Source organism: Aquila chrysaetos, chromosome 16, assembly GCF_900496995.4.
Source record: "Aquila chrysaetos chrysaetos chromosome 16, bAquChr1.4, whole genome shotgun sequence".
Lineage (NCBI taxonomy): Eukaryota > Metazoa > Chordata > Aves > Accipitriformes > Accipitridae > Aquila > Aquila chrysaetos.
In genome coordinates, this window is record NC_044019.1 from 20,068,622 (window position 1) to 20,086,688 (window position 18,067).

General features: G+C 35.2%; 1 protein-coding gene across 7 annotated transcripts in view; it reads right to left on the minus strand.

Moving 5' to 3' along the window:
- PPFIBP2 (PPFIA binding protein 2) overlaps window positions 1-18,067 on the minus strand; it is a 111,124-nt gene that overhangs the window by 80,411 nt on the left and 12,646 nt on the right. For 5 of the 7 annotated variants that reach the window (XM_030039555.2, XM_030039554.1, XM_030039560.2 and 2 more), the window contains exon 2: window positions 11,246-11,341. In XM_030039555.2, the coding sequence (XP_029895415.1) occupies window positions 11,246-11,312 (67 nt within the window). In that variant the 5' untranslated portion in view covers window positions 11,313-11,341. The remainder of the gene's footprint in view (window positions 1-11,245; window positions 11,342-18,067) is intronic. The other 2 variants (XM_030039557.2, XM_030039556.1) reach the window with 1 other exon arrangement.

Consider the following 18,067-nt stretch of genomic DNA (forward strand, 5'->3'; position numbering starts at 1 on the left):
CTGCAGAAGACAATAAAGATACTTCAAAATTTTCTTAGCTAATAATAGTAAACAGACAGCACAGTATTTTTTTGCTTATATGAATAAAGATATAATGATCTTACAAGTGAACTGTCTGTAAATTCTTACATGCATGAGTTCCATTAAACCTTGAAAGGAAAAACATCTCTTCGATTAATACCAACTAAAGTTACATGAAGGAAGTAGAGATTGAAAGGCTCGATTTCATTCATAATTTTAAATCTTTCAACTGAGGTTATTATCCATGAAATAAATTATTAATATATATATATATATCTATCCGTACTACTCAAGATTTGTATTTAGACTTCAAAAAGCAGGCACTGGTGAGAGAAGAATATACCCGTCTTTGACACCATCAGAAAGACAAACAAAACCCCAAACCATATCTGTATCCTTATCATGCCAAGAATACAGGGCATAATTCTGAGATGTGCTGAAGATTCTAGCTTTCAGCAATCAAAATTCCACTAGCTTCAAGTCACTGGGATCACAAATATTAAGCAAGGACTTAGAAGTGCTTTGCTTTGCTGCGTAGGGGCCAGAGTACTCAACAAAAGTTAGAAGGCCCTCCCATGAGTAGTTCTCCTTGTCTGGAACAGGAGCTACCCACAGATCTCAAGTGCATCACTAAGAGAACATGACCTTTCACACCTCCCCATCAAATACATGCATACACTCTTTTGTGAAATAATTTTTAAACTGGTTTGCTATGGGTTGCTACTGTAGCACCTTTTATTCTCCCCACTGAAATGGAAAATGAAGATTCCTCTGAACACAACAGCTAATCCACTTTATACTAGGTAAAGAAATGCAGAAATGCGGAGTTCAACTCAGCATTTTAATTCAGAAAGCTTCCTGTTTTACTGCTTAAATTCAAAAGAATCACAGGCTTGCTTCTCTTATTTGCTTTCCATGTAGTTTCATATTAAGTAGGATATATATTGCTCACCAGAAGGACAAGAACACACCCTGAAAAAACAGAAGTAAAAGTGCATAGAAGTAAATAATTATATTTCTTTGCCTTAGTTTAAACCTTTATATCATCATGCTGCAAAGCACATTAAGTTTTAGCACCAGACAGTAAGAATTTGGATCTCCTTGCAGACTCATGCAAAAAAAGAGATGACACAGTGCAAACAGAACACTATGTGTTACCAATATACAATACCATTAACAGCAATTAATTTGTCTGTAGGTTTATTATAGATAGCTGAAGTGGGGAAGAATGTGGTCCAAGCATAAGAATTTTATAGATACTCAGGAAAAATGAGTGCAGTTTTGAACTCTTGCAAAAATACTCATTTTGTATAGCCTTGAACAAGTCACAGTCTTCCTGTGCCTCATTTTTTCCAGGGGTAAACAGGACACAGGGGAATCTTTTGTCATTATGTTTATATAATATTCAACACCATGGTTTCCTAGTGTACTACTGGAACACAATTAATCATCATAAATGTCCACCTTAGAGAAGCAGGAAAGAAAGAAAGGGAAGAAAAAGTATTGGAACTCAGACATTCCAAGCAGCTCAATTCTGGCTTCCACATACAGACAGTGTATGAAGGAGGTTAAATGTTGCTGCACAGTATATGTATGGTAGAGAGAATAACAAAAGTAATACAAAAAAGAAAACAACCTTTAAGTTACACATTTCCTACACCCTAACCATGCAAGCACATTTTTAGTTCAAAGTTCCTTGCAATTAGCTGAATGGCTTCAAAGAAACGTTCCTTTTGGGCAAATACATAACCTATTGAAAAAACAGCACTACTGGTGGCTTGCAAAAATAAGTTACTAAGCAGAAATAAAGAAAGAAGCAGAAAGCCTTGCTAGTTTAAAAATCCACTCTCCTCAGCTTACATTGTATACATTCATCCATCACCCAACTTTCATCACTCTTAGCAGTAAATACAGTTTCTGATCTCTCACTTTTCCTTACGTCTTAACTTCTGATCCCCTGCATTCATCCTTATGATCTCAGACTTTTCGCTCTAAAACTGGCTGAGTTTTAGAAAAAAATCCTGGTAACACACAACTCAACCACCAGTGGTTAAAAAGAGATTTTCCTAAAACTGCTGACTTCTTTAGTCAAGAAAACAGAAAACAACAACAAAAGCCCCACAATAAAACCCAAAAGCTACTTCTATGCTGGGGTAAGGATGACTTTCTATAAAGCCAAAATACTCAAGGGTAACAGTTTTGATATCTGACCAACAGTGGTTAGAATGAAATTATAAGCATACATTTTCTCTGGCCTTTCAGTCAATCATTACACTGCTAGAGAACTTTTTTTTTACCTGAGTTTTTACTCAACGAGTGTATAGGGTGTCCAAGTTCTTCCTCTCTCCTTCAAGATTACAAAGTGTAATTTTCTTTGAAGCATAAGTCTCTTTTTCTCATGAAGATAGCCTTGAAAACATGAATTTATGTAAACTAGTAGTAAGGTCTGGATGGGACATAATTCAGCCTCCTCGTTCCTAAGCCTTCTGTCAAAGGAGTGAAGAGGTAGCTCACAAAATCCTTTCTTCTAATACTGTAATGTAAAATACATCACAAATGGTGTGTTTTGAATCATAGCTCATATTAGCTTCTCGTCAAATCTCTGCTTTTAGATCTTTAACTACAGGGAACAGTAACTGTTAAGCTGGATTAGCAGGAAGCCCTAGGAAAAAAATTCCAAGCCTGGAAACGTTAATGACCACATTCAGATGCAAGTTTCATGCAGCTCGGATGATTTTCAACTGAGCTTTATTTACAACCACATGTGGAATCCTTGAGACAATTTTCAAGAACTGTCTATAATTTCTTATGCAAATTATCTATGTAATTACTCAACCTTTTTCCTTTTACATGCTTATAGACTCCAAGCTGTGATGTGCAGCACATTAGGTACTGTATGCACAACTACAACAAAAAGATCTCTCCTATCCAGAAACACAAGCTAAGCAGCCAGGAAGATGGATTATGCAGCCATGATGGAGACTTGAGGCCGAGTCTCCATCACACAGGAAAAACCAGGATCAACACATTTTATTAAAGACAAAGAAGAACAAATACTTGCACCAATTTTCTCTCTCTCTCTCTTTTTTCCCCATATTTACACAGAAAAATACGTGTATTTAGGGCCAGTGAAACCAGCAGTCTAATTAAAACAGTGTTGTGAGACAACAAATACATCTTTTTAGTACAAAATCCATAATTGTTTGTAGTAAGCAGTAGTAAGCTACTGGTAACATGAATACTGTTTCATGAAAAAAATGAATCTCTGAAAGCATAGGGAAAATAAGAACATTCCATTTTTTGTGAGGAAATAAAGGCATCTTGTTTCATAAAAATTACACTATTTTGATTTTTAAAAACTCTTTCAAATCAATTTCATTGCCTTAAAGTAGGAAGTTGAGAAGCTATGATTTTGAATTTAAAGAAGTCCCATGTTTGATAAAACTTGTTTAAATTTAAATCTTGGAAATCTATTCACTAGCCTGTTAAACAACTGAGTGACTCATGTACTGAAAAGCAGATCACATCATATAAACCACAAAAGAACCTTTGTGTCTCAGATTTTCAATCCTATGGGGTTATGGCCATCATGGTTTAACTGCCTTTCTTTGCTACATATTGTATCTGCAGCTATTTACATTTCTGTTTCTTTTCAATCCTTTTTCAAAACTTAATACAAATACCTATGAAGTATGGATTTTGTTTTGCATAAACACAATGCAGTACTGCATTTCGGGTGAGTTGATGTAGGTGTCCAGGTCATGACAGTATTTTTGTTGTTTTATACTTACAGAACTGTTTATCTGTAGTCAGAGATAAAGACTTTAAAGTAGCATATTTCAATTGCAAAGATTTCTCCATTTTGAATTAGTTTTAACTCTTACTTTCAAGAAAACTTCTAATTTTGTTGTTTTGCTGGAAAGACAGGAACACATGCAAGGGAAGCTGAAGACCGACTTGATCACTAAATCACTGTTTGACTAGGACCTTCAAAGGACAATTTTGTCTTATACAAAACAATTTTAAACATCTATTTTTGTAAAAGATCATTAAGCGTTTATAGAAAACAAGTTCTCCATGCTTTCAGCTCCATAAGATTCTGTAGTACTGACCCCTTTATAGAGGGAATCCATCAGTACTACAAACAAGATTCAGAGCCTTCACTCTCTATCTTGTGCTCAGACCCCCACTATCGGTGAGAAAACATGCTTAGGATAGTGAGAGTATGGGAAGCATGTTTTGGGACAGGAGCCCAAAGAGCTATAATGACCTCTTGCAAGGTTAAGCACTCAAAATTGAGGAAATTCCAAACTCCAGGTTGCTCTGGCAACCCTGGGTAAGGAATGAGTAGACAACGCTTCACACGCGCAATCAACATGCAAGTTGCCATGATTTTCACATGCTTTTAAAACACAGATCAAAACTACACTTGAACAGTTATGCAAGGTCTTAACTTGAAAGCTACAGCATGTGCAAAGCCCCTACAAAATATAGTATCAAACAGCTGTAATGGTTATTCAAGTGTGCGGAGTTTGTGAGACCATGTCTTAGATGTTGTTAACAAACCTAAGTTGATAGATAGCTGACGTGAAAAATTATGGATTAAATAAACAGAAAGACAGTGAAATGCTATATTTTTAAAGTTTTAAAAGATTTTAAATTGTTATAAATCTGTTATTGTTGACAACTTCTAAGGAATTAACTCATTAGCTTTTCCAAAGTCAAGTATCTGAAGCTAAATGTCAGTACCTAACAAGCTATAAGAAGTGTTATAAATGTTGAACTACAAATTAGAAACTCTAAATATTTGTGTTAAGTTTTTATATTTTCCCCTTTAATATCCAGGGTGATTAAAGGTCACCATTTTTATCTTTTTTCCCCCCTCACAATATTCTTGATACATAATTTTCTGTAACTGTTATGACAGGAAGTTATACATTTCTCTATCAAAGACCTGATTTCAAGTAATTTATTATTTAATTTCATTTTTCATACCTCTATTGCTATAAGAACAATGCATAAATATGCTCCAGCTAATGGTTTCAAAAAGCCACTACAGTGTCTTGTATAGTACAACTTCACAAATGCTCACCTTAATTAATGCATAGCAGTAACAAGATAAACAAGTGCTGTAGTTATATTATTTCTTTTGTTCAGAAAAAAGCCGAAATTATTGGTTGAAAAAGAAAAGAAGATAAAAAGGAAATACACTAATCATAACTGAAGCACAGCCTATTAACACAATTACAATTTATTTAGAAAATACAAGAAAACCACTGCAGCTGTTGCTGTTCAATTACTGTGATCTATAATGAAAGAAATTGCTCATTATTGAAATTATTCTATTCCCTCATCATAATTTCAACTATAGTCTGTGTCAGTTCAGTGCTCCAAAATGAAATTCTACAAAGATCTCTGTATTAAAATGATAAAAAGCTATACACCTTTACTATAGAAACTAAATTTTGAATTTGAAAATACTGTGAACCTTGAATAGGACATAAGTGATAAAAATATAAAGCCATCCGGAAGTATACAAATTGAAAAGAAAAAATAGAAGCTATTCTCTAGTCATTCTAAACAATCACAAGAGGCTCGTACTGCCCATCAGCTGCATGTCACCCAGCATGTATGTCAAATAAGACCCAGCCCACGCCCCAACACACACCACAAAAAATAGGATTAAGTGGTCTCTGTCTGGTCTGGACAATTTCAGTCCCTTATGAAGCAGAACAGAGTTGTCTATCTTCTTCACTTAAAGTGCTGTGAGACTAGTCCTTTCATTCTGAATGAATCCTGTGATGATGTAATATGACTATTCATGGTTAAAGGATGAGGTCACTAGGAAAAATTTTGATTTCCTATTATTTATGTAGGAACTCAGTGAAAACCTTATTCCACAAAACCTAAAATTCATCCAAAGGGGTTCAAATGAGAGTGTTAGTATTTTTTGACCGGTCCTGCATTTTTAATCCAAGTTCTAATCACTTAACTAGAGGTGATTTAGTAATCTAACACATCCAGGAACATAGCGTAGCTCTGGAACTTGAACTCAATTCTTTTCACAGTAAAATTACGATGGGGCAGAACAATAAAAGAAAAAAATAAGACACCCCCCCCCCCCAAACAGGTCCTCCTTCAAATTCTGGCAAATAGATCCTATGAGGGAAATATATTAAACTTGAACTAAAATCTTGTTCATCTCTTAAGTATAATTTCCTCTAAAGGCTCCTTTTTCAGCAAGGGTGTGGGAAGTGGTTGGGTTTGTAGCACACAGCCAAAGCTGTGTTGTGAACTGAACACAAGTGTTCTGCCACCTTGAGAGAAGAGAATTTAAACATGCATACTTCTTGGACAACTTCTTGACAGAATTTTTAATTATTTATATTTTTTAATCTTTCAGTACTAATACTGAAATATCAGTACACACCCATGTGATAACACATTTAACTTTCTCATTATTTTTCAGTAAGCAATAATTGCAGGAGCTCTGGTTAAAAGGAAATTCAATAATTACACTGATTACTTGGTGAATTTGAAGAGACTTGAGCTGCAGCCTATAATATTGTGACAGGAGTTTTTAGATCTTACAATTATGGTCATTATTCACAAAAGGAGATAATGGATTTCCAGATTGTTGACAGAGAGAAGCAGTTTGATATAAAATAAAAATTTTAATTCATTAGGATATATTGCAAAGAAAAAATAATCAAAATCCAAAGTCCTATAAAGTCCTATTTTAATAAATGGGTACAAGCTGAATAAAAGGGAAAGTAATGACTTGGTCAAACCTCAGAAGGAAGCAATGCCAAAGTCATTCACCTCAAATAAAGAATGTGTAGACAGATCTGACATAAGGGCGCTTTCTTTAGAGAAAGCCTCTGTTTGGAGTGCAAGTCATTCTAGCTAATGGGTAAGTCATGTTCATTGACAATCACATTAGCCCTTTTTGCTATTTTAGTCAAATCAGGCTAATCATTTAGCATGCCTAATTTATATAGCTATGAGGGTGGGTTATCAGTACAGATGTACTGAAGCATAAAAGACTTGGGAACACTGACCTATCTGTCAAATTTGATCAAGCCCAATGAAATTCAATTTGTTAATCTTGCTTTACAATCCTACCCTCATGCACTCTAAACACTAATACATTTTGTATTGCACTGAGATGCACAGTCTACAGTGAGACTTTTTATCTGGATTAATCAGAATCATGTATGAGCTATGTTAACATTTGGAGTAAGGGACAACACTTTTAAAATTAGGAGTCTAAAAGTAGGACTGCAAATCCATAAATATTTGTAATATGTATTTGCATGCCCAGTTCTTACCTTAAAGGACAAGACCACAATCTAATATTTTAATAACTACAGCTAATAAAAGAAGTCAGGACTGTTTTATCATTAAACAGAGAGAATGCTGGTTTTGCATGTATATATATATACACATCTACTCAAGCTTCAAAAATTAACAAATGCAAGTTACACATCTCTGGACTTTTCACTTCTCTCAAATAGTGATTAGTGCTCATTTTGTGCCTAAAGCAAAGATTTCTGAGGCCAAGAGAAGAGCATACCTCTCCTAGTACCCACTCAGGCCTCATTCCAAATGAAACATCTTTTTCATCAGCTACATAAGTTTCCAACAGTAATGAAGTTTAGCCTTAGTCTTTGAATCCAGTGCTGCTGTGAGATATCCACGGAATTTGGATACAGTGAACTGAAAGCACAAGCTCTGAACAGTTGATTTTTTGCTGTTTCCAGTCTACTCTAAGAGCAGCTACATTTGCACAGATGATTTGTCCAATATTTGCATAATATGGTACATATATAAATCTGCAGTTAGAAGACTCTCAGTCCTGGTTTGTTTCATGATAGTCCTCCCGTCCTCCTTCTGAAGGAGCATCCTACTTTATTTGTTCTCTCACCATACAGGACAAGAGAACATTCCCTGTTTTCCAGTCCCTGCCCAAATTGCATACAGAAGTTTACTGGACTGAATTAGAATAAAACTTGAATAATTACTATGTTCCTCAATTTGAGATGAATTTAAATGATAACTGTATCCAAGTATAAGCTCCAGCAGATCTATTTTGTCCTTCAGTCATACCAGAATATTCAAGAAATATTTCTGGAACCCACAGAACACTAGCTAGAGGAGAACAACCAGAACAGACTTAACTCAACCTGTCTTAAAATGTCTTACCTATTTCTAGTAATGGAAAATAATAAATCAATCAATCAAGCAGGTAAACAACCATCACACCCAACTGAGCTTTTACTTTATATTATAACTATAAAATAAGTAAAAAAATAAAGCAATATGATTTTTATTGGTACAGGTAGATATAATTCTGAAATCATATGCGAAGTATTCAATTAACATTGATAAGACTCGAGACATGCATTGTCTGGGAAATATCTTGGGTTTTTTTCCCATTATATTCCCATATAAGCCTGTTTTCCATATTATATTGAACATCAGTGGACATTAGACTAAAATTATAAGCAATGTGAAGTCATAGAGTCAACTCTCTTGAAGAGGTTGCCAATTTGCTCGTGATCTATCCCTGCACTGTGGAGACAAACTCTACATACCACTAGAATGCCTGAATCTTTTCGTTTCAGAGCTTGGGTACCAACACCACTACAAAACAGCTGTGAATGGGACATGCAACCTGCTGATTCACACAGAGTATTTCTTCCATCATTTGCTTTGCTTCTCTGTATCACTGTCTCCACCATCATGGCAACTAAGTGAGGGCGGTAAAAGCAATGTTGTTTGGAAGCCTGAACAATTTAACTCTATTCCTTTTTTTATCAAGGTTAAACCCTAAAATGTTATGGGCGCAAACAATCTGAAAAAAGGAGTGGGGAAAAGGAAAAGAATGTTAAAAACAAAAAAATCAAACCTGGCTTCCAACCTCAATTATTTTTCTAGCATGAAACTAGAAGTAATATGTGATTTTCTTAGGCAGTCGTATATTGCCATTTAATCAGTTACGCCACATATTACAAGGCTATCTCTCCGTACCATGGAAAAAATACCCAACACTAACCACCTATTCTCTTACCCAGAACCAGCCTCACAACAACCATTTTTCAGAGCTTCCATTCATGGAAACACTACTGAGTAGCAACATTATCCTCTCGCTGGAAAAACCATACAGCCTGTAAGTCTGCAACATTTTTTTGAAGGGAATATGAAATGGCATCTTCAAGTAAAACTGAAATTTCTTCTAAACAAAACATAGCACTGCTCAGATAAGCAAGGTGATAGACCTGTTCATTGAATACATGGTCTTTTATTGCTCATAAGAGGAGATACCAGACAATTTGAGATATGTTGGAAGCATGATCTATTAACAGAAAAGATTCAAGCACATGAAATCCTATGGAATGACAAGCATGAAAATCCTCAAAATCATGGCAAGTTTGCTAACTGTTTCCTTCAAATGAAAACATGCCACAAAGCTCTGGCAATTCCTGGAAGAAAGCAAGTGTCTAATCTGAAAATCAATTTAACTAGAATATGTCTATTTTTCTTTCTCTTGATTTTTCTGAAGAACAGAATCATCAGTGCATCCATGGTATCACCAATGTGTGCTCGGTTATGTATAAATCATCACAGAAGAGAGATATTGAGTTAAAATTTCCAGATGCATGCAGATGATTTATGAGCACAGGTTCCATAGCATAATTTAAGGGACATGGGCTTCTATGTTACTTTGGATTTTTTATAGCACTAGCCGGTATGATAACGCAAGGTTTGCAATGGCTAAGAAATTATTTCAGTTCCCTAGTTTATGAATTATGGTTTAGGACTTGCTTTTCTTGTTCTCTCTTTACATATCTGAGGGAAGCCCAATGCTTCCCTGACTATCTGTTTACATGTTTTGTAAGAGCTGAAGAAATAAACTCCCAATTAACTTCTGTTGGTTAAAATCTTGTTTGAATAAAGTTTTGCATTCAGAAAAAGAAGGGAGAAGGAAATACGTATCTAAATTCTCCTATTTGCCTGGAACTTGTTCCATTGGTGTGAAAAGTTATTTGTGGAGTTGTATCTATCACATAGTTACATTTACACTTCTGTATATCTTAGCAGTCTGTTAAAGCTTGCACATTTAGAATAAAGTGAAGATTCATATGTGGATGAGGGGAAAAAAAAATCTAGAGATTCTTTAAACTAAAAATCCTGGATAATGACTTCCTGCCTAATCACAGCTAGTCTGATGTTGGAAACTCCATATTAGTCTCTGGATAGACAGCTTTACTAGAAGAGCAGGAAGAAGAGCAGGAAGAAGCACAGCTGCAGCAACAAGAAGCCAATGTCATCTACTTCATCATTAGGGGGGGAAAAAAAAAAATGAAGGGACAGCATGGGTGTCACTGTATAAATTCATAAAGCTTTAGTGAATGCTTTCCCATTGTGCACAAGTGAGATCATGGCCCTACCCAGATACTTCTTTTAGGAGCTCATACTGAACGGTGTGTAAGCACAAACCCCAAGGCTACCGAGTTCTAACCACAGAAATTAACTTCTCTTCTTGGATGCTGTAATGTTGAGAGAAATTTTTTTAATTGCTTTACCATGAGAGAACCAAAAGACAGCAAATACTGTCTTGCATCATATACCTTTCTAGTGGACAGCTGAGTAAAAAAGAAATTCATAACTCCACTCCTGGATTTAAATGTCAACAAAAAGATACACATTCTAACTCATTAGGCCATGAAGTTAATTAATAGCTAAGCTATTTTACATATATACATCATAAATAAAATTGTGTATATTTTTATATATATATATGTATTTATGTATATCTATATGTCTGTGTGTAAAATACAGATATTTATACTATCCAGCTAACTGGAAGACTTGGTGAAAACTTTTTTCAAAGACACACTGAAATAAAAAACTAACACATACAATATGGAATGTTACCACATGAATTAGGATGTGTTTATATTACCATATAGCCTTAGAGCAAAGTAAATCTCTCTTACTTCAATATTCACATGTCTGAGGTGGAGTTGCGGGTTTTCTTCCTTTATTTTACTTTAAATTTTTTTCACATAACAGTTGAACCAGAGAAATTTGCGTGTCGCAGAACTTGACAAATTGAGAATAATACGTAAAAAAAACAAACAGGGAAATTGCAGGAGGGAAAAAGACAAACATAGTTAAATTAAAAAAGAGTTTGGTGTAAAAAAAAGCATTATTATACCTGCAATGATGTCATCCATCTGCTCCAAAGCTGCTTCCAGCATATGACTAGCGTCAGAAGCCATCATCTGTGATTTCTTCAGACCTTTACTTTCTATTGAAAGAACAGATGAAACCATGTGTATTACACTAAACCAGACCTGACAGAAAAATATATGTCACTGTTACATTATAAATTAAGCCACACAAGCAAAAGTCCACACTAGCAAAAGTACAGCCTAGTAATATGAAAACAAAATTGTTCCTATTCTTGATAGATAACTTGGGATTTCTGAGTTTTTCATTCACTGTTAATTCATTTATTTTTTTTAAGAGATTTTACTAAAACAAGAAAATGCAGATGGAAACAAAACCAAACAATCTCAAATACCGGAAGCTTGAGATTCCCCTACCCCTCATCCTTAACAGTGGTTTCCTAGATTCAAAGTTCAGTGCATTTCAACCTTTTGCACTGTGCAGAACAAGATGGTTGACTAGGTTTCAATGAAGGAATGAACACATGGTGAAAAACATGCTTAACCTATAAGCAGAACTCCATAGGAGCTCTGCTTTTTGATTGCTGCCTTAAGAGTAAAGACAATTCCGAAATAATTTTTACTCCTTTCTATATCCCTATTCAATCTTTCTACCACTTCTTTCATGACACTGAAAACAGAGTTCTTTCTGTTCCAATAACCAAAATGCCCCAGGTATGAAGTTTCTGAAGTTACTGCTGCCTCTTTAAAACAGGATTAAAGACATTCATGTTATCATCTGACATTAAGGATAACAAACAAAATGTTCCAAAATTAGTCTCTACTTGTGAGTTGGTGTTGCCGGACTCTTAGTCAAGTAGCAGTCATTATTGTCAACGGATGACATTTCAAAGGCGAAAAAAATTTACATTGTCCATTTCACTGCCAGTGAGAAAATTCTCTCTGAAATAAGGCCCTTTTGCACATCACTTCATCGCCGAAGTATGAAACCAGTGCCCACACAGCGATGAACAAGGATCGTACTTATACATAATTTTTGCAGTGCTCTAACACACAACTCAAAATACTGAAAAAGCCTAATTTAAAGGGTCATAGAATTTTGGTTTCTCTTCCATGAAGGGTGCAATTCAGTCTTCTCACATTCAATCTTGAATCTGTGATTCAAAACTGTTCAATTTTGACAGCTTTCTAAGCACCACAAAAGACACCTGTCTGACAATGGCTAGAGATATCCTTCAAATGATGCAGGTTGTAGACAAGTGTATCAGCAGTGGTCAGATGTTTGTGGGGCCCATTATTCCAATGCCACTGAAATTTCACTAATCTGTATTTATCATGCGATTACCTATGCTAAGAATTCAACTATTCTGAATTTAAATGAATATTACAATAATCTCTAATGGCAATTCACATAGATGAAAATATTTTGGTACTGTGTTCATCCAGTGACAGTTCAGACACTGGCCACCATGACCAATTGCATGACTTTTAGCTAAACCACCCGCATTTACTATCTTGGTTGGAGCCTGCCTAAACACTAGAATGTAGAATTGGCAACCAGAGGATAAAGTCAGCTTTAAAATAAAAGCTTACTCATTTTTTTGTTTCAGAGGGACCATCAGAAAAAAAAAAAAAAAAAATCCCTAAAAGTACACTTGAGGCTGAGTCCAAATTAATGCATCATAAGAAAAGTTCAATCTCAGTAATAAGCCCAGTGCAATGGAAAATTTTTACTAACAATTCAAAATTATTTGCTTCTCTTACAAACTAAAAATCCTGAGACACAGGCTTTTCTCCATGGTGCTGGTGAAATATACACAAAGAAAGCTAATTTATTAATAACCTCTGTGTTATCAGTAAGGCGTGTGTCCTATGTCCATTCTAGTCAATGTATACAACACCACTATCTAGAGGGACAGATGTAGGAGTAAGAGTCAGAAACTACTATGCTCTAATTTGAGCTCTGCCATTTATAGCTTGTTGTAATGGGTAAGCCATTATTTAACTTCAGATCAAATTAATCTGAAGAGCAATATGAGAATGCCTTATCAGAAAATGGAAGAAATATCTTTAGTGTCACCCAAGGCAAAGATTAATGTAAATGAATGGTTGGTTTTGGTCTCTCCATTTTTAGCAAATTAATAACTTAAGTATGAACAATGCTAAATGTAACTGAATTTCACCAAAATGCATCCGACTCAAACATTTCATTTAATGGTATTGGAAATAACACAAATTATGCTCAGAATAATCTGGAAAGTCATTAAATCAGCTGATATAAACTTAAAATTTCAGAATGCTTACACGTGTGAACAGAACAGACACTCCCTCTGATTCTGTTGCCAATTTGTTGGTTTTGGTAGATTTCCATCTACTGTTGTCACATCTACCTGCCAGTAGCTTAGCAGATTCACTAAATACTTTAGAGATACCTGATTCTCAACTGCAATAAGCCTCCTTCCTTGCAATATTTCCCCTAGTTCAAAGCAACCATAACATCGGTAATAATCACCTCAGTGAAAGGAAATCCACCTACAGTAAGCAGCTGCCAAAGAGGCACCTAGGCTACCTTGCTCCTTTGGTGGATGTGGCTACCAGCTATTCCCCCAGAAATCTATGGCCACCAGTTGTGTTGGTAAACCAGGACAGTAGACTGGCTCAAAATTAGAAGGGAGAAAAAGAGTGAAAAATACTAAACATAGCATAGAGTTTCTATTGCTACACTGCACTGCATGCTCTTATTTGTGCTGTAAGCTACTGCTCTGCGTGCTTAAAGTGGCTAGAGCAATACACAGATGTTATTAACAAAAAATGCAGAACTACCATTTCTTCCAAACATCAAATAAAGTATTTGACCATCTGTAGTGAAAAAGGTACAGAAAATGCTGATACATTACATTACATACTTGAAATTTTACTTATACAAAAACCTTCAGTCAAGACCTTGGCACAAACCATGAAGTTTTGCTGAAAATATCACCAGAACTAAGTCTTCTATCTCCTCCCAGCCTCCACAGTCCGCCTGTATCCACAGTGTATTTGCTGCTTAACTGCATTAAGCTAGAGTAAAACCTGCTGATCAAACAACGATTTATTAATAAAAGCAATGTTCTTTGCTCCAGAGCAATAATGTAATATTACTTGCTTGACATCTTTTTCTAGACAGACCTGTTGCTTGTGCTTCAGGCAAGTCTTACTTTCCCAGACACTCCCTTCTTACAGTATGACTGTTCTGAGCAATATTATGAAAAGAGCTTGTTAGCTCTCATATGCTTTCAGTTACCATTTCTGATCTAGTTCTATAGAAATATCTGCAATCGTGGATTCTTTTTTTATTATTACTAAATAACAAGACACCCGTATCAATCCCAAGGCATGCCGAGTGCATCAAACAGGATCCATCTATTTGCTGGTATTTTAATTGCAATGCCTTTTATGGTTTTCATTCCTGAATGACATCAACAGATGCAGAACACCATGACTTATCTACCTATATAAAAATATACATATATTTTGAAAAATAAGTTATTTCAGCTTTGGTAAGGACTGAACAAAAACTATCTCTAACATTACAGTACAAGCTTTAATATTAGCAAATTCAAACCTTCAGGATTTATTAGAGTAATTTATATACCAGCAAAATACAAGAACCCATCTACTCACCTTTTCAGGTCCCTATGAAGAAAAGAATTTACTTTTTCGCCTGATCAGTAAAAATTGCTCACTATTAATAGCCAAAGTTTTACTGTTAAGCAGATGTAAGTCTAAATTATTATCATCCCTTCTAAGGCACACGCTCATACTAATTTAGAGCCCAGCCCACAAAGATATTGCAACCCTGTTTGTTATAATTACCTAAGTAATAAGATCTTCCAGGAAGTGCAGACAGAGTGAACTGGTCTGAATGCCCTAAATTTATTTTGCTCAGCTAGCTTTACCCTATAAATCCCAAGCTGAAATTTGCATTTCAAATAAAATATCTCTGGTAGAACTATTGTGCTTAGAGCCAATATCCCTTGCAAATTTCTTAACCTACTTTCTGTATGTGAAACTACAGCTTACTGTGTCCAAAAAGAACATAATATTTAACAGACATATTCACTATGAGCAAGACATATTCAGAATTGTGAAAAGCCTTAATTAAATTTGAATCTTTCACGGCTGCCTTGAACCAGCAGCTGTCCAGAGATAAGAATGTGAACATTTAGGCAACTCATAACTCAGATGTTTTTCCAAGGTTGCTCCTAATAATTAGGTTGCCAACTTTATCAGTTATGGAGAGAGGTGTGATTTTTGACAAGAACTCTTGAAATCCAGATCTTGCCTTAATATCAATGCTTTGAGTGTCCTACAAATTCCTCATTTAGAAGACACAGCTAATAATTAAACACCACCAGCTTTTTTCTGGGATGAATAAATACATGTTTGTAAACTGTTTAAAGATTCAAATTCAAGTATCATATTGCTTTGTACTTAATGGTATAATGAAATATCAAGTGGCTTGGGTAAGCTTCAGAAGTCCTCCCTGCTTTTTTCAGCTGCAAGATGACTCCTGAGCTGGAATGAACAAATGTGCACAATTTCCACCCCCGTCATTTCCCACCTTGCTTCTCCCCCAGCCACATGCTGTATTGTATCCAGTCACCTCACAGGAACACAATTGCTGATTCATCTCCAACCTGGCTCGGTAGTTCTCACAACACCATCAAATACAAAAGTTATAAATACATATTTGAATCCTGGCCTTTTAGAACCTGGCATACCTCTCTAATTAAGTTAATCCTTAGTCCTAAATAACTATCCACAGCTGCTGGCAACAGAAGAATTTCTGATGATCACTAGAATGACCGCCTAAGGAACACTACTTATATGGCATCTTCCAGGACTATCCAGCCAGAAATCCCACTCATCTGATTATAACTTAAACACTACTTGCTCTATTTCCCCTTCATGTGCTTCATTGGAATAGGCAGAAGGGTAAATAGAACCTTTCCTTCATTGATTACCCTTTGTGTAATAAATAAAACCAAGAATATAGAGGTTTTTTTAAGAATAACTAGAATGGGAATAAAAAAAATAATATTTATTTTCAGCCAGAAAGTGTAAAGGGTCCACACTAAGGGGGAGAGGGAAACTCTAGAGAGAAATATAGATTAGCCAAAGCTGAATGAAGACCTGATACTGAACTATTTCAGGTAGATGGTAGAAGAACTGGTAAAGTCCCTAGTCAACATATTGCTGGGAGTCCTTACATGAAGGGACATCCTTAGGCAAAGCACAGTACTAGTACAATACCTCCGTGGTGAAAATGAACTAAGGTCATTAACTAAATAAGCTAAACTGACTTATGCAGGCAGCTGGGTATTACTCTGGCACTGTAAAACCACGACATTTATGTGCTGCTGATAAAAGTAGAGTGACAAGCAGTAAGAACTATGCTGCTTTTAAACATATTATACTAAATAATTTGATTTAAAATATGAAGGGAACTGAATGTAGTTAAATTTACTGCATTATGAAGTAGCAAAGTCAAAGCCAAACATCTGTTTTTAAAAATAAACCCATTAAGTTTGCTAATATGAGTCTGAACCTCAATTTTGGGGGAAGGGAGGGAGAAGGAAAAAAGAAAGCACCCTTAAAAATATGCTAAATGATCTGATACTTCATGATGCTTTAAGAACACAGATCACCACATAGTAACTCCTCCACATGGATATTAAGTTACAGTTGCTATTGGTACCAGAACCAAATTTCCTGACTCATGTTTGTACAAAGTCTCATCCTTACATATAAAAGCTGACGCTGACAGAATGGCATGTGCAAAGTGAGGTTTCTTCAGCTCCTCTCCATAGCAGTTCTGTCAACTGTAGAAAGCCCTTCATTCCTTCAGTGTTATTTTAAACATTGTTCATAAAAGCTTAAAAAAGCACTTCATAAATTAATTTTAAATTGTTATCAGATATTTTAAGTTTTCTCTTTGTTATACACAATATAAAGGGAAATGTTGTAGCTTCCGACTTTGCAAATCTTAAAACCAAAATTGCGTTCATTATTTATTATTGAATTAAGCGAAAATAACCACTGATTATTTTAGTTCAGTTGTCATCTAACTAGTTCCAATTTCTAGCTAGTTAAAACTTAAAAAAACCACAGTGAATAAATGCTTTGGATTTAAACTTCAACTGCATAAAGCGTTACCTGGTAAAATACATGGGGGGAAAGTTTCTGAACCAACACGTGAACATTTGTGGTCTTAAAATAAATGTAAAGATGAATGGCATACAGAGGTCAGATTTGGTACTACAGTTCACATTTAGTTATAAAAGTATTACAATTAAGAAGAGTTACACCCCCAAAATTCTGACATTTAAAATAAACCCCCCCCCCCTCCTAATCTCAGGTATTCACCAGCCTCAAGGTTACAGCTTCAAATTTTCTTCCATGAAGGACAACGTTTCAACTAGGTCTTCTAAGTTACTTAACTCCAGATTCAATGCCTGGGAAACTGCATCCCCCCCTAAAAAAACCCAAACAAACAACAAAAACCAAAACCAACAAAACCACACAAGAGTTGAAAAACTTAAGCTGAGAAATGATATAATGAATGATCCTGTGAAAGTAAATTCATGCTCTAGTAAATTGAAAGGTGAGAAATGGTAATAAACACAGAATTCACGCACTAATGAACTCTGCCCTAGAGTAAAACAGAGGACAAGACCTTGACAGAAATTGAGAGAGATTAGGTATACATGATTAACAGAAGTATTCAAATCTATCCTGTATAAAAATCCTAAATATTTAGACAAACTATACTGCTGGAAAAAACATTCTTTAAAACTTGAGAATTA